Source organism: Stylophora pistillata, chromosome 7 (genome assembly GCF_964205215.1).
Source record: "Stylophora pistillata chromosome 7, jaStyPist1.2, whole genome shotgun sequence".
Classification (NCBI taxonomy): domain Eukaryota; kingdom Metazoa; phylum Cnidaria; class Anthozoa; order Scleractinia; family Pocilloporidae; genus Stylophora; species Stylophora pistillata.
Window position 1 is genome coordinate 30114513 of NC_142525.1, and position 20640 is coordinate 30135152.

At 40.5% G+C, this 20640-nt stretch overlaps 2 protein-coding genes across 3 annotated transcripts in view; both read left to right on the forward strand.

Annotated features, from left to right (window-relative positions):
- The window catches only part of LOC111332140 (E3 ubiquitin-protein ligase TTC3), a 32114-nt gene extending 20275 nt beyond the window's left edge, over positions 1 to 11839 (forward strand). For both annotated transcript variants that reach the window (XM_088728126.1, XM_022937426.2), the window contains exons 29-47: positions 206 to 279; positions 562 to 692; positions 949 to 998; positions 2606 to 2642; positions 2749 to 2798; positions 3140 to 3193; positions 3585 to 3694; positions 4433 to 4633; positions 4774 to 5869; positions 6876 to 7009; positions 7193 to 7258; positions 7673 to 7769; positions 8353 to 8459; positions 8576 to 8660; positions 8927 to 9043; positions 9263 to 9663; positions 9796 to 9913; positions 10635 to 10853; positions 11028 to 11839. In XM_088728126.1, coding sequence (XP_088584252.1) covers positions 206 to 279; positions 562 to 692; positions 949 to 998; positions 2606 to 2642; positions 2749 to 2798; positions 3140 to 3193; positions 3585 to 3694; positions 4433 to 4633; positions 4774 to 5869; positions 6876 to 7009; positions 7193 to 7258; positions 7673 to 7769; positions 8353 to 8459; positions 8576 to 8660; positions 8927 to 9043; positions 9263 to 9663; positions 9796 to 9913; positions 10635 to 10853; positions 11028 to 11120 — 3240 coding nt within the window. In that variant the 3' untranslated portion in view covers positions 11121 to 11839. The remainder of the gene's footprint in view (positions 1 to 205; positions 280 to 561; positions 693 to 948; positions 999 to 2605; positions 2643 to 2748; positions 2799 to 3139; positions 3194 to 3584; positions 3695 to 4432; positions 4634 to 4773; positions 5870 to 6875; positions 7010 to 7192; positions 7259 to 7672; positions 7770 to 8352; positions 8460 to 8575; positions 8661 to 8926; positions 9044 to 9262; positions 9664 to 9795; positions 9914 to 10634; positions 10854 to 11027) is intronic.
- A 1631-nt stretch (positions 11840 to 13470) lies between these two features.
- Positions 13471 to 15681, forward strand: LOC111332181 (vang-like protein 1). Its single transcript, XM_022937470.2, has one exon. The coding sequence runs from the start codon at positions 13648 to 13650 to the stop codon at positions 15145 to 15147; it is 1500 nt and encodes a 499-aa protein (XP_022793205.1). The 5' UTR covers positions 13471 to 13647; the 3' UTR covers positions 15148 to 15681.
- The last annotated feature ends 4959 nt before the right edge of the window (positions 15682 to 20640 follow it).

The window sequence follows — 20640 nt, forward strand, 5'->3', positions numbered from 1 at the left end:
TCTTAATTCTTAATAAAGTGAAATCTTTCTGCAATATGATAAATAACCAAGCTTGTTCTGTCAAGATGGCGGGATATTAGCCTGGTTTTTTTTTTTTTCTCGCAAAAATGCAGAAAAAGAACTCGGCCAATATCCAGCCACCTTGACCTCGCGCTTGGTTGATAACGCATATTTATTGCAATACATGATTGTACTGTCTGTTTAGTTTGTTCATGACAAGCCGGCCACAAAACAGGAAACCAAACCAAAACAGTCAAAGCAAAATAAACTTAAAGCAAAGTAAGTCGCTGGTTTTGGTTATTTGATGATACCCCTGACCATTTTTTCATAATTTGTAAATTGAGTCATGATTTATATTCCATCAACTGATGTGGACACTCTAGGAACTTAAAGATTCAATTGGTCAGTACGCTTAGCTCAAAAGCTAGTTAACTGTTACGCAGGTACGATGAAGCGTATCTGCATGATCTCAAGCCGAAAGTTGTTGATTTTTCTTTTGGAAGGTCCAGTGTTGTGGTGCCTAGTAATTGTGGTTCAACTAATAATTTTGTCGTTTATTAGTGTTGCTGGTGCTAAACAAAGGAAGAAAAAAGATAAAGATGACGTCAAGATAGAGGACTTTACAACATATGAATCATCACCTTCTGACATTGGTGAAGAAAAAGTGGTCCACAACCCCCCACCCTTACCAGGTCAGTTTACACTGCTGTTCTCTATAGCTGTTTCTGAGAAACTGAGAATAACGGATAGTTGTGCATGTCTCATTCGAGTTGCAAACTGATTCACCCGAGGATGGCAAACAAACTTAATCCTCCATAAGACAATCACTAGTCTTAGATGAACGGTATGACGAGTTCCATGTTATTAATTCCTGGCAGTTTTATTTCTATTCCTTGTAATAATGGTGTGACGAGAGGCTCCTATTTCTTTGTGCTAATTTTGTTGTAGGACAAAAAGAAGAGAAACAGTGCAAGGGAGACCACAACCAGCTGGAAAAGGCGAGTGACATTTCTACCTGGTTTAGATGGATAATAAAATTTCCTGTATAGCTGGCGGATGTGTTTGCTCTTAAGCACCGAGCGGCAAAGCTCCGCTTTTTTGTCTTGTTCGCGCCACTTCTTAATCCTCATCACCAAAGAAGACGTCGACCATGTAGGCTGAAAAAGAAAAAAGAAAAGATCTCCCATGGAAGCTAGGCACAGGGTTTTTAGGAAACACCTTGGCTCATGTGGATCGTCCTTTGTAATTGCTGGCCTGACATATTCAGGGAATTTTTGTCTTAAACACGAAGGCACGCTGTATAAGAAAGTCTTCCCTGGGAAGACCTTGGCTCATTTGTCACTCACCGTTGACGTGTACGGGTCAAATTTAAATGCTGGTAGACGAACAAAAGGAGCTAATGAGATATCTATTGTTTACTTCCACCAGCATGGTGGCACGAGGTAATGTGCGAACCACCGACTTCTATCTCAAATTTACCGCCACAAATAAAGACAGTTTCTCTTGGAGAAAGGAAATACAAATCTCAAAAATTCTTGTATTGTGATGAAGACATAAAACAATTTTGAGGAATGCGCCCGCTTTGAGTTGACTTGACTCTAAGAGTTCTACATCACACGACGGTTGATTGACAAATGGTCCAGTGGGACCTAAGGCTCCTTTTATAGCGCACCTTCGTGTTTAATGTGCCAGGCGGTAAGTTACAGTGAATGCATTTCTCTGAACCCTTTACTCCCTAACAGTAGATTACATTTTCTTATTACTATTCGCTATGCATTTTCTATGAAACTGACAGTGAGACTTAGTTTAACAATCAAAAGATTCTTTAGTCGGTGGTCGTTTCCTTAATTGTCGTGATCTCAATGTTTGATTAGGGAATGATAAAGTTAGGACAAATAGTTGGGTGCTTGTTACCTTAAGGGGTTAATATGGTCTGTTATGCATGGTAGCAATTAAAGATTAATTCTCTGGTTACAAGCTGTAAGATGATTCAACAGGAGCTTGACAATTTATCTGCTAATTCGCCTCCCCGCTCAAACGAATATAAAACATTATCATACAATAAGTAACCATAATTGGGGTGTGTCAACACGAGCCGTATGCGACCCTCTTTATTATGCCTTCATCAACAAAATTGACAGGAATGGTACGTCAACGGAATCAAAACTCGGAAATGTAAAAAATAAAGCAAGAAAAACCACCCTTCACAACAATCTAAACTATGTTCGTATATGCAAAAAAAAAAAAAGAAAACTACTTCTAAGAGAAATTGACAATCCCTAGTCACTGGGTATTTAAATTTGAGGGCTAAGGGACGGTCATAAGACGCGAATGAATTTAAATTACAACAGCTCGAATATATAGCCTACCGCTAATGAAGGAATTGTAACAACATACTATGCAACACCCCAAAGAAAGGGTTGCGTAACCCATGATAAATACACATCTAACCCCACTCAAGGTTTGAATTATTTAACTGTTCAAGAGTAACGATGATAGCAATGATATCAATAGATAGTATGCCATTTAGCTTCGATGTGTATCACTTCGAGCAGTTTTAAGATTCCAATTAAATACAATAGTTACTTCATTATCTGTTCATTAGAGCGCCCTTGACTCTGCTGATGCCAGCGTTCCAACAGGTTGGTGACAGGAATCTTCATGCATAATTTTATCCCATCGACAGTTTTTATAGGTGGTAGGAGCGAAACAGAAGGCTAATAGAGCGTAATATAATGTATCTTGCAGGCGATGGAGTATTTATCTTAAAGAAAGAGGAAGATGAAGACCCAGTCAAGGTAGGGAAAGCAGTATAATGCTGTTACTACTGTTTATAACGTCATTCCTTCTTAGCAACAAGCAAATTAACAAATCTACAGTACTTTAGCGTGGGCTCCACTCTTATCGACAACAATATTTGGCATCACAGTGGTCAAAATGTCATGGACTCATGCTACTCAGCTAAGCCACTGTCGATTTTTTTCCTTTTTTTTTTTTTTTTTTTACCACGATTATCGACGTCAAATGAAATGATTCTTTCAGAGCGTGACATGTGACGCGAGCGGGTCGTGACATTGCAGCCAAGTAAGCCAGCCCGTAAGATTGTTCCTATTAACTGTCGGTTGCTTTCTGTTCATAGGGAGTAGGTGTTAAAGGAGTAAGCAAGGTTAAAACCAAAAAGAAAAAGCTTAAGGTGGGTCTACTTTGTTGTAATAATTGGTTCTAAATTAAGTCGTGGATACAAAAGACCCAGCTTTGATTCCTCCTAGTGGATGCTGATGGCATTTAGGCTTCTCTCATCGTCCTCAGTCCACGTTAGATTGGCCCGCTACTTGCCTTGCTTAATCAGATTCTATTAGAGTATCGAAAGCAATTCGGTATTGTGTGGCATTTTCTTTACCTCCTGGGCCTAGGTGTAGAAAGGGCGGTTAACGCTATCCAACGGATAAATCGCTATCCGGCGGGTAAGTGAAAGAAAAACGTATATTGTTATCCACCGGGTGGAGATTTATCCAGTGTATCGTGTTATTCACCCTTCGAACAACCGGGGCGAGCTGGTTGATTGGCTTCTTTTTCTCATGTAGAATACTCAGACGCTGGATGAATTTCTCAAAGATCACGGTAGACCGCAAACACTCAGACCAACTTACGGCGAAGATTCCGAAGACCTGGGTGAAATTCCCCATCCTAAAAGGTAATGGATGGTTGCTACTCAACGTAAAAAGTGAAAAATTGTTGCCTCCTGAATGTTAAGGCCTGGTCAAACGCACGCAACATTTCAACACAGCATCTTGCAACATTGTTGGACTGTGTTTTGAAGGAGCTGGCCAAACGCGCGCAACAGCTTGCAGCATCAAAAATGTTTGCATCAAAAAGTTGACCATTTTCGAACTTGATCCAACACCATCCAACATGTTGCAACTTGTTGCTACCGAGTTTGCAACACCTTGTGCGCAACAATGTTGCAAGATGTAGCGTTGAAATGTTGCGCGTGTTTGGCCGGGCCTTAAGTGTCAGTAGAGCCGCAATGACGGACCTAGCCAAACAAAATATTTAATGAACTGACAACAACTTAGCATGTACGTCTTTTAAACTTTGGCCGTGCTATGCAATATGACATGGTGAAATCGCTGAATTTTGCCGAGTCCGAGAACGGGACATAAGTCGCATTTCTTAGAATTCTACCTTGCATTCCTGTGTGATGCTGAAGAAAAGACCGAGCGTCGTTGGGGACGGTAAAAAAAAAAGTACTGCTCATTAAATTCTTTGGAGAAACGAAAGTGCATTCTTTCAGCGTTGCTGTTGTGTGATCATGATCTTAAACTCTCTATTGTTTATCTGTCTGACCGTTATTCCGTGCGTCTGTGTGAGAGTAGGAGAGGTAAAAGCATTATTAAGAAAATGATGAATTGTAATTATTTCTTCTTCCTAGTAAATTTGACCTGGCTACTCCGCCACCAGGCTGGACTCAGCAGGAGATGGAAACGCCATTTGCTATTCCACCTCATTTACAAGACAGCGCAGCAGAGTTTGAGGCAAGTTACAGGATGGAAGTAGCATCAGACATCGTCTCCACGCCCTTACCACCTCCTTCCTCTATTAGTTTGGAAGCAGTCACGGAATATGTCAGCTCGTAAGTTCTTCCTCGTCAAATTGTGATCTTTGTGGTGCTTTCTTTCGATTAGGTCAACTAGAACTGACGAACCTTTGCTTCGGCTGGCTTCAAACATACTTTTTAAAAAACTTAGCATCTGTTTTTCTTTCTCCCTGTAGAATGTTACATGAGATTTTAAGAGTCCAAGGGGGTCTGGAGCTCGCTGACCCGAACATCATGCAGCCTCTTAGCATGCTGCCGGACGATTACCAAGATATTATTTCCAAAGTTGGAGGACTAAGAGCTATCCTAGAAAACTCTGGAAAATTTTTGTTTGACGGTAACAGGGTTATGCTTCCTGAAGACAAGGAATTTGAAGACTTAGTAAAATCTCTTAAACCTGCGAGTTGCAACAATCCGTTCTTGGACAGGACGAATACTGGATTAAAGACCAATATTAAACTGGCAAACGATACTCGGGACGACGATAAATCAAATTCCGTCGATGATCTTTTAACTTCGGCTGGTAAACTGCACGACGGGAGTGTAGATTCGTCTTCCTCGTTGTCGTCATCTCCAGTGCTTAATCCTAATAGGACAGAGTTTGTTTCTTCATCACAAACAGATTTGTTATCAGCTAGCTCATCGAAAACATCTATTGGCAGTGATTCCACGTTAAAGTGCGATGATGATGAACAAATGATTGATAGAAACGACACCACTATTGAAAATATTGAACAAAATATTTCGAACGGTAAAACTTTAGGTGACAGCGTTTCAGAAAGTGATCTTACTGTCACCAATGAAACGCAACGCGAAAACTACCAAGATTTTGCATGTGATACGAATTCTTTTAAAGTCGAGCATTTGTCTTTAAATGATAATACTGTTGCGGACTCAGGCTTCGATGCTAGTCGAGTTGATCCTTCTGTTGAAAAAGTTGAAAAGGAGACATCTTCACTTGTAGCGGGCGAGGACAACAACTCTTCACAAAGTAATAAAAAACTTAACTCCAATGTTTCCACTACTGAACCAGCGATAGTTAGCAAAACTAAAGCTGTGCAAACGCAGCCGAATGTGAAAAGTAAAGGTGTAGGCACTGATCCAATCCCTGAACCTTTTAAAGCAGAATATCAAAGGGTCGCGGCGGAAAAGGACGCTTTACAGGCGAGGCTTCAGGAAAACGTCGACAGACATAACGCCTTACACAGTAAGAACTCTGCAGAAGTGGAGAAATATAAGAAGAAGCTCACTGATGCACTGCAAGAGAAAGAGGTGATTATTAGTCTGTGTTCCTAGAATAATTGATTTGAAGGTGATCCGCCTAAATAACGCTGCCTTGAAATCTTCGCCTTTCCTTTTCGCTTTCGCGTTTGATGTATTTTGGAACCGAAGTATGGGCGTTTGTGTGACAGGGAAGGCGACCGAAAAGAGAAGGCAGCTGCCTTTTGTACACTCTGATTTGAGCGAATTGGTTGCTTGTACCCAGGGTTGCAGGGCGCGCGTTTCTCCACCCTCTGGAACATTTGAAACGAGTCGGGGAGTGGTTTGCCAGAGGTCTGGCACTTATTTTCAGTGCTAGACCTTCTTGTGGACCTCTCAAGGGCTCATTCTTTCTCGTGGGAGAAGAAAAGGCTCGCGTCGAAGCGTTAACAATGAAGGTCCGCTCGCAAGCTACCGAACCACTTATAATGTGATAGTTTCAGCCCTAAGAACCAAAACCTACCAACAAAATCTCTACCCAGCTCCAGAGGAAATGACTCTTACCTTCCGGTTGCCGTTTGCACTTCAAAAAAACAGGAAAAGGCTGTGCTCAAGCTCGCCCTGGCTTGCACAAATTACACTCTCATGATGCCCCTCTCTCTCTCCACCACGGAGTTTAAATGGGTACTAGCGAGCTTTAAACTTTTACACCCTAGCATCAGTATGCATACTCTCCATATTGTTCTCTCTACAGTTTCTAAGGCACAAAGGAGAATTTGAAGAACAATCTAGAGCTGCTTTAGTTGGTGGTCATTTTCTCCATTCTCGCGACACCCTTAGGGGTCAAAGTGTTAGGGAAACGCGGCGAAGTGCAGGGAGAAATGTTAAGGAATCGTGAGACAGAAACTGGGGCGACTTCTGGCCATGCGGGAGCTAAATTTAATTTGAATTTTAAATGAACATTTTCCGGGCAGAAACAAGAATCGGCTTTATGAAACGTCCTAAAATTAACGATTGAGAGAGCGTTATTTTTTTAATACGGTTTTTATTTGAAAAATATCTCCATGTCTTGTTATAGAAATACTCAAAAGATGTTCAAGAAGTTAAGAAGGAGAATCAGGAGGAAATACGTAAGCTGCGACAGCAGTGCGAAGACAAAGACGATAAGATCAAAGGATTGAACCATAAACTACAACAAGACGCAGAGGAGAAGTGAGTTCATATGAACCGTGTGAATAACATGAAACTTTTTCTTAGGATTTGAAGGCTTTTGTCTTTTGCTGGACTGACGCTGCACAGAAGCCTCTCGCTACAGTAGTAGCTCCAATAGCGTTAAGATGATTTGCGTCAGATGGTGCTGAAAATGTTATTTGATCGCTGTTTGTTTTTTGTCAGAACCAACATGATAACCAGTGTTAAAAAAGAGCTATCAGCTGTTAAAGGACAGTACACATCAGAGAAGTATGTCTGCTTCAAAGATACAGTATATCAAGGAGGAAAGATGGGCCTCCTTTTTTGTTTTTCGTTCAAAAGATTTTCGTTGCCCTTAAGTTGATGGCCACTGAAATCACTGAATTTTGTACCGGCACGCGTCCACCAGCTCGGGGTGTTTTGTTCCAAGTTTGAATCAGAAGGACCCTGAATGCTTCTTGGAAGAAATTTCCGCCCAAGGTTCATGATTTTGAGCGATACGGTGACTGCCAGGAAAAACAAAAAAAAATATAAATTTTAGATTGTTTTCTCTAAATCGCATTGTGAAATCAGGGGTTGATCATTTAATTATTTGGAGAAGTATTAAGTCCGCTGTTTTGATTTAAAACCATATCGTTACCAATACAATTTTTTGCGATACTCTTCCTTAAATCCTTCTGTCAGGGAATCTTGGAACAAAGAACGCTCTGAAAAAGACGAGTTATTAAAAACTTCTAAAGCTCAACTTCTACAACAACAGGCTAGAGCTCAGGATGCAGAGGTAATCTTTTTCGTTTTCCGTTGTTTATTTTTATTTTTTTTTTTTCTGCGGGGAGGGCGGGGGAACAGCCGCCTGTTACACCATTGGTAGGCGCTTACGGAAAAATATATTGAAAGCATTGTCGAAGTTGGTCCGTGAGGCAGTCCTCGATGTGTTGGAGTAATTTTCAATCGAGTGTCGAACTAGATCCAGGATTGCTTGGTTTTGCTTTTTTTCTTTATGTGATAGCGGGTCCAGAAAACTCGCGCCACTTCACTTTCTCAACCAATCAGATTCAAATTAAAACCAGCCGTGGCTTGGTCACTGGCGTTTTCCCGCGCTTCAGACAGTTTGTTTGTTTTTACATCGTGTTTTCATTGGCATCAAGTTTTCATTGGCATCGAGTTTTCATTGCGCATAAGGCAAAGGCCTTATGCGCAACAGAGCACGAAGAAGACTGCTGATGATGATGATTTCATTGGCTGCGTGTGACGTCATTCTTGTTATGATTGGCAGTTGTGAGTACTTTGGTTTTGGTTTACGACACTCGACGGAAAACAGCTGTAATTGGCTGTAATGTCAACTGGTATATTTTTCTTGGTAGGTCAAACTGCTTGAACTTCGCCGTGACGTTGGTTTGAGGTTTCTAGAGAGAGCGTTTCAAGAATCTCATATAACCATCAACAATTTGATACAAGCTGTTAATGCAAGGTTAGATCTGTCTGATTCATACGAGTACTTGGATAAATATTTAACTTTGTCTGAGTGACTTATCGTATGTATTTTTACATATTAAGAATTGATACAAATCTGGTTGTTTGGCGTAGAATTGCTGGTCCTAAAGTGGAAGAACTCGTCACCGCGTGGAAGAACTACGCTTCTGAATGCCATCAGAGAGTCATACAATGCAAGGTACTTGTTGTGTACATTTTAAGTGTCCTCGGACACCCAGAGGCAAGTAATCGGGCGAGAGGAAGGTGACGCAGCGGTTTGCGATTGACGCGAAAGTTTACTTGGCGAGAGAGAGAATCTCTCTCGCTTGTCAAGTAAAATTTCTCGTCCAGCCGAAACTACCGTAGACAGGTTAACAATGTGTGGACAGCCCCTGCCATGCTATCAGACTTTAGATGTTTTGTCTTTCACTATTCGTGTTCTAATGAAAGTGTGATCTCTTGCAGGGAACATTTAATGAACAAATTGAGCTGCTGAAAAATGGCAGGACTCTGTCAAGTTTACCTCAGCTGAACATCCCCGGACCGCCGCCATATCCAGGCATCCCAGTTCTACAGTCTTTAGTGAGTAAAATTCCATCTTCTTATGGATCCTTGCCTTGTTAGGAGACGCTTTTCATCCTTCACAAGCGATCGACATGCATCTTCTTTTCACCTCAATAATGTGTCAAGTAGACGTGACATATATCAACTCAAGTTATTTCCGCGGCATGTAACAAGATTGAGGAAATGTATGACAGTCAGTAAGGAAAGTTAACATTCAGAATTTGTCTTCTCTTTAAGGTACCCGGACAACAACAAAACCAAACCCAGGTCCAGCCCCAGGGTCAGCCCCAACCGCAGCCGCAGCCGCAGCCGCAGCCCCCACTACAACCGCAACTTCAACTTCAACCTCTACGTCAACACCAACCCTCTCCGGAAAGTAACAGTTCAACACCTGAACCCCCCGTTCCAACCAGCACTGCTGTTACTAATGCGGGGGGTCCTTTAGCTGCGGCTCCACCTCCGGCTGGTGCTGCTGCTCCAGCTGCTACAGCTGCTGCAGTTGGTGGAGAACAGCCTCTGGTTGCTGGTAACCTTGCAGCAGGTGGCGCGGTGGCTGCGGCGCCGGACAAGGCGCGACCATCAAACAGCTTTGAGAAGATTATGCTGCGTCTGTCGACCATGTATCCAAACTTTACTAGGTAGGAAAAATCATCCAAGTGACATGAGGTAGTTTCAAACTGAAGTTTCTTCATTTAATAAATTTCATTTGAGAAATTTTAAATCATGTTTTTTACTTTTTCTGAGTAGAAATTGTTTTGTATTTCTCGCAGGTTGGAATTGACCGGGTTTATCAAGGAGGTACGGCATAACAAACATGGCTCACTCACTGGATTGTCATTAGAGGATATCGTTGCTAGTGTTTCAGACCTGGTTGAACAGAAAAAGAAGGTAATTGAAGTTAATTTTGAACTTTTTTTCGTTTTAGTGGGTCCCATCAGTTTTCGATTAACTGTCCTCGATTGCGCTGGTTTTGCTTGGATTTGACTGTGCTCAGCGATTCGGTAAGAAGTAGCACTGAAAACACTCAACCAATCAGATGCAAACTTGGTCACGCTTTTCGCCAAAAAGTTCTCCCGTTTTGGGGTTTGGTTACGTTTGTTTACTCTGAGTTCTCATTGGCTGCCTGTATTGTGAACCCTTGTTCTGATTGGTCGTTATGTTTACTTAGGTTTTGGTTTTGTGTTACTTAATCGAAAAGCGCCGTGCAATGGGAAATGGCTTCATTTTGCTGCACTACGTTGTTGTGTCTGGGTCAAGGGTCTCACGAGTCTATCTACAACGCTTTTCTTGTGAATGTGAAATGTAGCAATGGCATCTTGAAGATTTGTTTTTTTTGTTTGTTTTTTCTTCAATATTGCTTTGTTCTTAACGCATAAATTACTAACTTTTAAAGAGTCTTTAGATGTTATGAAAATCGCGTCAAGGCGTAGAAATTACGTTTGCTGTTTTAGGATTAGATCGTCATGAATGTTTGTCTCATGGAAACTGATGAAAAATATATTTTATGAGAAAAAAAAATTACCTCAGTAAATTTTTCCGTTTTATGTCTTGGGAAATATATAAGTTTCACAACTTGCAACTTGTTCTTTTTCCCACCCTCCCTCCTCAGGCTGGTTTGTTACGTACCACCCATGTGCCTCCTGCCAAGCAACCGCAAGCACAGAAAACCCAACAGATCCTGATCTCTAGGCTAACCTCAGCAGACGCGGCCAAGATGGCGATCGGCTCTGGGAAATATGAGGAAGATCCCTGTGTCATCTGTCACGAAGACATGAATGCGTCCATCGACATAGTAACGTTAGAGTGTGGTCATAGATATCATTCACCGGTAAGCTCATTTTTTTTCTAGGCTTTATTTTACATACTATTTTATTTGTTGATGAATGATCGCCTGCATTCTATGCACGATCATTTTTTGTATCATGATTGTTATGCATTCCAGAGTAGAAGTCTAAACGCAATCAGTTGCTTTAAACTAATTCAACTTGTGTTTATATTCTAGTGTATCCGAAAATGGTTGGTAGGGGAACAGAGCACGTGTCCAACTTGTCGGGTTCATGCCCTTCTTCCTGATGAATTCCCTCGTCTTCGGTAAAACACTTCTTGGAAATATGGGGAATGCGGAGCACTTAATCAGCGCGTGGTCTTCCCGCTCGTCTCGGACATTGGTACTTCGTGTTCACGTGTACGTCACTTGTTTGTTTAGTAGATATATGGCAATGTATAATGCCACTGCATTAAAGACACAATCTGGAACTGCGGTGGCGGATGAAAAGTTCTCTTCAGTCTGTCTCACTTAGTCCACAAGGAGAACTACGGGATCACAGTTTAAAGATGATTTTCTTGAATGGCTTGTTATACTTGAATAGAATTGACACATTTATTTCATAAACAAACTTGTATGAGTTTAACGCTGCAGCCCGACTACTTATATTTTTGTGATTCCCGAATGTTATCCTCTTGAGGCAGATTAAAGAAACTACATCTGCGTTGTTAAGCTATGTTACAGATAAAGTGAGTTGTAATTTGAAAGAGTTTTGATTAAAAATCGTCGCTACTTACACTTATTAAGCCTTCTTTTCCGGCTTGTCATGTATACAGATGTATTCGGATTAGTTTGCAAGACATTGCCTTATTCAAGGACTATAAGTTTCTCTATTAGAACACAATATTTCTAGCCCTATTACCAATTTAATTTCGAGACACTGGCGTGAACACCTGTTCGTGTTTATTATGAATCCGAACACTGTGTTAATTACTTTTTTAGGGAACGTTTTTAAATTTTGATTGAAAACAATAAAGTTGGAAACAGTTTGTTTGTTAAGAAGCGTTGCATGATAATGAACAAACGTCACCGCTTGTCGCAAACTTACTGATTTAAGAACAAATGACAACAGCGAAACAGTGAAGAAGACAAAAAGTCGGTTGATGGAAAGGTTGGCACGGTTACTAAAGGAGATTATGGTCATTATAGTCTAATTATTATCGCTTTCTTTAAAACTGTTTGGCGCCTTGACTTCTTGTCAGACAGTTCTTTGTTCCTTCCGAAACTAATTACTCGCAAACTTGCCTTCTTTAGCAAACATTGGGACCCTGTTTCGACAAGAACCGGATCTTTGGTAGGGCGACCTACATTCATGGGAATCGCTTACTAGCTTGTGAACAAGACTAATTTTTTTCGCATTTATTAGATTCTTAAATATGACTGAAAAAGAATAATAAAACTAATTAAAACGAAAGCATCATTGACATTTCGTACAGTTACCCGAGGGAAGATTTTTCTTGAGTATTGGCCACTGTAGGAAAACAAAGTACAATTTTAAACCTCCCTTTTCAAACGATTTCAAACGCGGCGGTGGGCGCTCATTCACCACTCTCCCCTCCCCTTTTAATAGGGCTCTTCCAAGATATAGATGCCCCACTTCCCCCTCCCCCGTCAAAAAAGGACGTCACTCAAAAGAAGTAAATCGTGTCAAGAGGATTTTTGGTGGAACACTCGTTTTTCAAGTACAGTGTTGAATAATTTAATTTGTATTTCCTTTCTTCTCTGTTACTGATCTGTTTGGGCGCATGAAACTGTAGAAGTCCACAAATTTCACAGGCAGGATGTAGAAAGATTTCATCCTATTATTTCTCCACAACACCTTCCGGTCAACCATGCTTAGAATGTGTAAAATAATGACTCCTGCTCATCACAAAATTCTTCCTAAATTTTACAACGGTTGCAAAAAATTGTGCGTGAAGTTCAAGTCAAGAGAGAGCGATATACATCACGCGATTTTCGTAACATCATGTTATTTTGAAGAAGCGATTGCTGTAAACTTGAAACCTGCATGCGCTTTTTGTTTGCCGCCGTTTTCCGTCACGCGTTTCAAGAGTATAGCACTTATCTAAACAGACATCCATTCTTAAGATATTTTCTTCTTCCCTCCCAAAGATTCCACACCAGAGTCTTTGATATGGAGGCTATTTCTGGCTAAATGTTTGTTTGTTTTCGCTCTTTCCCTCTCAATGTTTTTGTTATCAGAACTGTTGCTGAAGTACCGGCAGAATCTTTTAATTCGCCATCATAAACAGCTTCGTCTGCTAATTCATATGATGGTTTGTTTGTAAAGAATCTATTCATCAAGTGATCGAATTTCGATTACTAGGTCACGCTAGGATTCAAGCGTAAAACGTTGAACTGGAACCCTCCAAAAGTCGTAGATTAAAACTCTTGCTGACTTCAGCTTACTGGTTTTCTGTGAAATCATGTGTTAACCGCCAGCAGATGGATTTTGCAGCATTCGGAAGCGAGCAAATAGAGATCACGTGTCCAAGTTAAATTCCCAATACGATCAATGACAGGAGCTTATGATTATTCCAAGGAATGTCAATAAATTATAACGAACCAATCGTGTTCTCCCATGGGAGTCTCTCTCGAATGAAAGATCTGGAAATTGAAATGATCAGGCGTTCCGTCAGAACGTGCTTTTCAAATCAGTTTCTTTGAAACGAGCGCCAAAAAGAATCACTGCGAAAAGGAACGGCAGATGCCTGTCAAGACGCCTCTCTCGCATCAAGTGCATTTTATACAGAGGATCAGCTCGTTTTGGTCGGTGATTTAGTCGGTTAATCTAAACATGCCGCGCGGAGAACACCACCGGTCCGACCGCGATAGAGACCACGATTATAGAGACAGAAGAGAGCGAGCCGAAGAAACTGGCAGCCAAGAAATACTAGATGAAGGAATAATACAGGTACAGGTTATTCCACAGGACGACAATTGGGGAGAAACAGCCACCTCTATTACAGAGACGGCTACATCGATCGTAACACTTAGCGAAACGGACCTTAGCGACATTGTGAAAGAAAGACGTCGCATCTCATGCGGCAGCTTCGGACGCCATGTTAAGCTCATACCGCAGGCAGTTTTGTGCGTGTTTTCTGTAGTTTCCCCGATTCTTTTCGTGGTTTTCCCACTGGTTACATGGAAACCTACGCCCTGTGGCTCAACATGTGATGGACTTTTCATTAGTTTTGCCGTCAAAGAGCTGTTGTTAATGATCGGGATTTGGGCTTTGTATTTTCGCATGTCACGGGTCACCCTTCCTCGACTATTTGTTCTCCGAGTTGCCTTCATGGTGCTTGTGTTTTTGGTTCTCGTTTGTTTCTGGCTTTTCTACGGTTGGAGAATCATTGATAAGAAGGCAAACAATTTTGTTGAAATTCTTTACTTTGCGATCAACATGCTAGATACATTGCTGTTTTTGCACTACGCTTCTGTGGTGGTGCTTTGGATTCGCCAAACAGACCCTTTGTTTACACTCAAAGTGATTCGTAGCACAGACGGAATAAGTCGGCATTATAACATCGGGCCTTTGTCGATCCAGCGGGCTGCAGTGTTTGTGTTGGAGCAGTATTACAAGGATTTTCCTGAGTATAATCCATTTCTCATGCAGACGCCAGCGCGGACGGCGCACAAGCAATTCTCGAGTCTCAAATTTTACGACATCGATGGAAAGCAGAACGACAAAGTAAACCCGCGGGCCAGAGCAATCTTGACGGCAGCCTCGACCCGTAGACGGGACCCAGCGAGAAACGACCGATTTTACGAAGAAGCAGAGTTTGATAAGAAAGTGAAGCGACGAAAGGCGCGATTGTTTAACGCGTGTGAAGAGGCCTTTGGACATATTAAACGCGTTCAACTTGAGCGTGGCCCTTGTGTTCCGATGGATCCTGAAGAAACGGCCCAATCCCTGTTTCCATCATTTGCCAGACCGCTTCAAAAATACTTGAGAACTGTTAGACTTCACCATCGGTACTCGATGGACGGAATTATTAAGCATCTCGCGCATTGCTTGACTTTTGATATGACCCCGAAAGCGTTTCTGGAACGATACGTGAGCGAGCAGCCCTGTGTGGAATTTACCACCAAAAGGCGAACTCAAAGTTGGAGTATAGTCTGTGAAGAACAAGTTACGAAATCACTGTCTTCTTCGACGGTGTTTCAACTAAAAGGAGACGAACTTGCTTTGATAGTGACCGTACGAAGATTACCATACCTTGATATTTCAGAAGACGAGTTTGACTTTGAAAGCAACAAGTTTGTACTAAGGCTCAACTCTGAGACTTCGGTCTAAACCAAGCTCTTTGTGCTGAATATTTTGTAAATAGCATCAATGCTGTTATATTTCTCAAGTGTGCTCTCCAAGAGAAACAAACCCTAATTTAAGGACATTTTTCAGGCAGCGAAATATTGCAGTTGAATGTTTCTTACAACATGAAATATACAGTATTGTTTTCTCGTACACCGTGGGATTTTTAAAGTGGCCCCAAAGACTGGTATTGTCTAGAATTTCTCTAGAAAATGTTTTAAGTGATTTACGTATTTGACCATTCCTCTACACTCCATGTTGTTTACAAAAAAGCTAATTTTTGAATCGGAAAGTATTTTCTACGAATGGATTACCAGTTATTTGCGGAAGATTTGTTGTAAGGTCGCGCAAATTAAAATTGATCGTAATCTTTTGCTTGTTGTAGTCGCAGTCGTCTTCAGTTTCAGGTTAACTTAAATGCAGAAATTCGAAGTAATTATCTCTTCAGAAAAACTAACTTTGCCAGTTAATTGAGGGTTGAAGTTACATTTCATTAAAATATTCAGAAATACAAACAGATACCTTCTGTTTCGTCATTTATGTAACGTTGTTTATATTGTAACATTTTGCAGATGCAATTTGCGTCTGGGAAAAGATCTGTCCTACCGAACAGAAAACTCGGAAAGGTTAAAGAAATTGTGTTAATAGATTTAAAACCTTAGCTAATTTTTTCAAGAGTCAAATTCGGCGGGGATCACAAGCCCTTGATCGACAATTTGCTTTGTTATAATCCTTCCTGGGCTACGAATTTCTTTTATTTTTGCGGTTGTGAACACTCGACAATTATGCATGATTAGCGAACTATTTCTAAGGGCGTTTTACAATATATCTTTGACAGATTCTGTTTTTAGCGACGAAATTTAACCAAACCGCATAGAGAGCGAAGTTGGGGGGATTGTTTACATTTGACGAGCTGTTTAAGCTGGTACACGAATGAAGTTTGAAAATAACTTATCAATTCCACGTATTTTGGTCTTTCATGATTATCTTATTTGAATAGAATTATTCTTTGCATGCGCTCTCCAGCCCCCCTTCGGCCTTTAACAAAGGGATTCCGTTTTGAGAGAGTAGCATGCAGTATTGGTTTGAATTGTATCCCTATCGCGTAAGTTATGAGATTTAATCAAACATTTCTCTGTAATTGCCAACCGTACAATTCTCCGCCTTACAGAATGGAAATGAATAGATTTCACACGACAAGGCTGTCATGAAAATTTTTTGAGACGATTAAATTTTCGTGATAAAGGATAGCGGGAGACAAAGCCGCAATCTTGACCCTTCAGAGGTGAATGATTTCAGCCTTCAAAAACAAGAAACAGCCCCTGCGGGCAACAATGTACTGATTTAAGAACCCACATTTTGATCAATGATGTTTTAAATGCATTTCCTAAGGGCAAAGGATAGTTTTGTGACACTGGTAGTGCCCTTTGTGAACATGGATGCGATAATCGATTAATTCTTCGGCGTGAAATGGGTGTGAATATTTCTTGTGTCCGCTGAGCTGGTATCATTCGAGTGAGGAGGACTGTAAACAAATCAAACTTTTCCGGAATATTAATTAGCTTCTCTCATCAATGCTTTAGAAATAATCTGGGTTGACTACAAATTCTCTTAAAACCACACGAAAGCTGCTAAAAGAGAGAAAAATCACTTTGTTTTTTCAAAGGAATCCGGGGTGTTTCCGAGAACAGTCGGCTGAATTTTGAGGGAGCACGACTGAGTGAGACACATTCAGACAGATCACTTCTAAAACACCCCTAGCATTATAGAGCCGGAATTTCAAGAGGCCCATTGACTTAATAACAAGACAGTTTGAGAACTGAAGCAATAAATCAAGCTTCCTGCTTTTAATTTTTAACCTTTCTCCGTGCAAAGAAAGGCACTTTATTCTACCCCAACCTGAAAATTGCAAAACAAAACAAATATTAAAACAGACAACTTTATCGTCTTTCACCGACAGCAGTTCAGCCCGCGTCAAGAGTTCGAATTCCAAAATTTTTTTTTTCCCAGAAAAACTGATCAGAGAATTCTGAGAATTTCCCTTTTATGAACAAACTATCGTGAGACAGCCGGCTAATATCTGATAAGTATCTTAAATTTCGTTCAAAAAAAAAAAAAAAGATTGGTTCACCTGAGGTTGCAAATCTATGATATGAAATTTGGTTGAAGGCAAAAAAAAAAAAAAAAAAAAAAAAAAACCAAACAATAAAACTAGTTTTTGAGTGAGAGCTAGGAGGCTTAACATGATTGGAAAAGTCAACTGTGTTCTTTGATTTATTCATTTCAAACCATAATCTCCTACTGGTCAAGTTGAATTTTTAACATAACGATATAAGCCACTGAGATGGGCTAAGTGAATTTATATTACAATGTATTAGAACAGACTGCGAGTTATGTACATAATCACAAAAGAGAATTCAAAACAATGGCAACTAAAGAAACCGCCTGTCCGCAAATATTCATATGTGATTAGCATTCAACTCACTAGCAAACTCATTACAATATTTTATTATATGGCTGTGTCTCACAAGGACTGGGAACTACCGAATTCACGAATTCGATTGGCTGAAATCAATATTGAAAGCGGTCTAGATTTTCCCATCTAGACCGGCATCTAGACCAGTCTAGAAAAAAAAGGTACAAAGAACAAAAAAAAAAATTGGCATATAAGACACAGCCATACAATAAACATCTTATTAACCGAGCTAGGTCGGTCTGTATGGGAGAATCTTGACCTCGGTCGTTGGTACAGACCTCATTGCGTTCGGTCTGTACTGGCGACCTCGGTCAAGATGCTCCCATACAGACCTCCCGCTCGGTTAATAAGAACTAAGAACAGCCCTCTAAACACTGTGGGTACATTACGGTCTTGCTCTTCTTAACCCTTTAATCCCACGAGTGACCAAGACAGAATTTCTCCTTGCAATATCAATATAATACCGAGTAGACAAGCGATGAGAATAAAGAAAAATATCAATTAGAGGATTAATAGTTGACCCAATACTTAATTCTCCAAACTAACATCATAAGAATGTAGGACAGACAGTAGGGAGAATTACTAACAAGATCTTGGCAGTGAAGGGGTTAGTTATACGAATCATCGAGACAGGCGCGTAGCGTGGTCATTTTTTCAAGTACGCACAAGTACACATGATCTAGAAACCTAGGTAAACTGAGCGAAAAATACTGCGTTCTTTATTTCTTGTTTGAAATAGTTGTGTGAATACAAGCAAAGAACAAAGCGTCTTGCCCTTATTTTGAGCAAACTTGGCGCAAACACAACATTGTTTTCAAATTTTTCTGGTCACTTCAAGTACGCACGTGCGTATATGCGTAGAGAACGCTACGCGCCTGCGAGATCGCGAGTGTTCTTCGAGAATATCAACGTCTCTTAAGTAAGTAATTAAGTTAGTAAGTAAAGACTTTATCTAAAGAAGGTAGCACTAAAATCATAGAGTATAAAATTACTAACAAACCCGTGGCCCTCTAAATTTATGTACAGTACGGATGTTAAAAACTATGGCATAACTATGAGATAATATAAAGAATAGAATACAAGAGATAAGAGATAAAATCAAATTATAGCACAAAAGTATAACTAAATCACAGAATAAAATGATTTAAAAGCTGCTGTTCTTCAAAAAATTTGTTCCAAAGAGAGTTCCTAAAAGAATTTAGCGACGCTATTTTCCGCATGGATAGCGGTAAGGAGTTCCAGGTTTGACAGGCAGTCACAGTAAATGTTCGTAAGTTCTTACTTACTTACTTACTTACAAAATTTAGAAGTAACATTTGTACTATGCATGTTAATTCGTTTTTAAAGACGAGGCGGGGAGGAGGTGAGGGCGGAATCTGGGTCAAGTCCCAATCGGTATCATGAATATCCAAAGGTCCTCCAATTATTAGAAATAACGCCGTCATGCCCTGTTCAGAGCCTATTGGATTTACTAGTAACTTGCACGAAACACGGAGTTTCTTTTTTCTTTCTTTTTTTCCCTTGCTGGCCTGCCTGATTGGGGGCTCCTGCGCAAGACAACTCATAAGCGGAGAGTCTCACGTCTACACTAGAGTGCGAATAAACAAAAAGATCAAAGACCGCACGGTGATGTTTGTAGAACCTGAGGGAAACCCAATCCATAATCAAAGGCAAAAAATCTGGCTTCGGGCTATAGAAACAGGGTTATACTTAAGTACGTAACCGCAAGCAACTACAGCCAGCTGCAAAAGTATTTGGGACCCTATCTAAGCGAAAAATAAATAAATAAAGGAAAAAACAATCCCACGTTGGCGAAGTCCGTTTATTCTTGAAGTTCTCGCTCGACTAAGAAGGGCCTTCCTCAGTTTTGACAATTTTGACAATAGAAAGTCTTCAACGCAGGGCAACAAAATTCATCTTAAACACGCACTGGCAAGAGGATATTTCTTATCATGAGCGCCTTTCTCGCCTCAACCTGCTACCGTTAACATACTGGCACGAAGTGAAAGACTTAATTTTCTATTTCAAGTGTCGCGCTGGCCACTACACCTTACCCATAGCTGATTATGTCAGGCCCAAAGGCACCCGTCTTACTCGTCATAGCTCTGATCAAGACGTACTAATTCCTAAGTGCCGTACAAAGCTTTTTCAATTTAGTTACTTTAATCGTGTCGCTAAACTATGGAATACCTTACCTGTATCCACTCGTATTATTAGTTCTCTCAATCAGTTTAAATCTCACGTACTCCAACGCTATTCCGCTGCTTTTCGTACAAACTATGACGTCACTAACTTCAACATCTGGAAGTCGATCTGCTGCAAATGCAGCAGGTCACGTGATCTTCTATTAGTTGGTAACTGCTGCTATTAGGACTTTCTATCGGCCGCATAAGGGATTTATTCCTATCGTTTTCATTTTTGCTTTTATTATTTTATATACATTTTTATATACTTTTTACACTGTCTATTGTTTACATAGTTAGTATTTGTATATTTCTCGTAAGGGCACACTTAATTTGGAGCCTCGCTCTGTTGTGTGTCCCGCACCCTTGTCCTCTGTTCTCTTCTGTGTCTTGTTCATATGTATATTTTAGTCTTTTTAGTATTGTAAGTATGGTGAAAGCGATTAAATTTCAAGTTATCTCCAGCTAAAAATGTTAGATCAACGAAACTCAGCATCATATCAGGAGTTGGGAGGAGGAGGAAAAAATGAGTCCTCTTTAAATTGACTGAGACCTGGGCTCAACTTCGATCCCAGGGCCCTTTTCTCCTCAACGTTTCTGAGAGAATTAGGATATCGCGGTTCATAACTAACGCTTTTTAGTGACTTTAAGAGGTATTACCGTCGAAGTATGGCGAAATATTTTCATCTCGTATTGTGTTTGGACAAAAGAAGATATCCTGGAGGCTATGCTATCAAGATCGCTACCTGCGATTCAATAACGTCATATTTTACACGAGGGGGAAAAATTCGCTTCCTGTTAAGGAAACATTTTCATGGA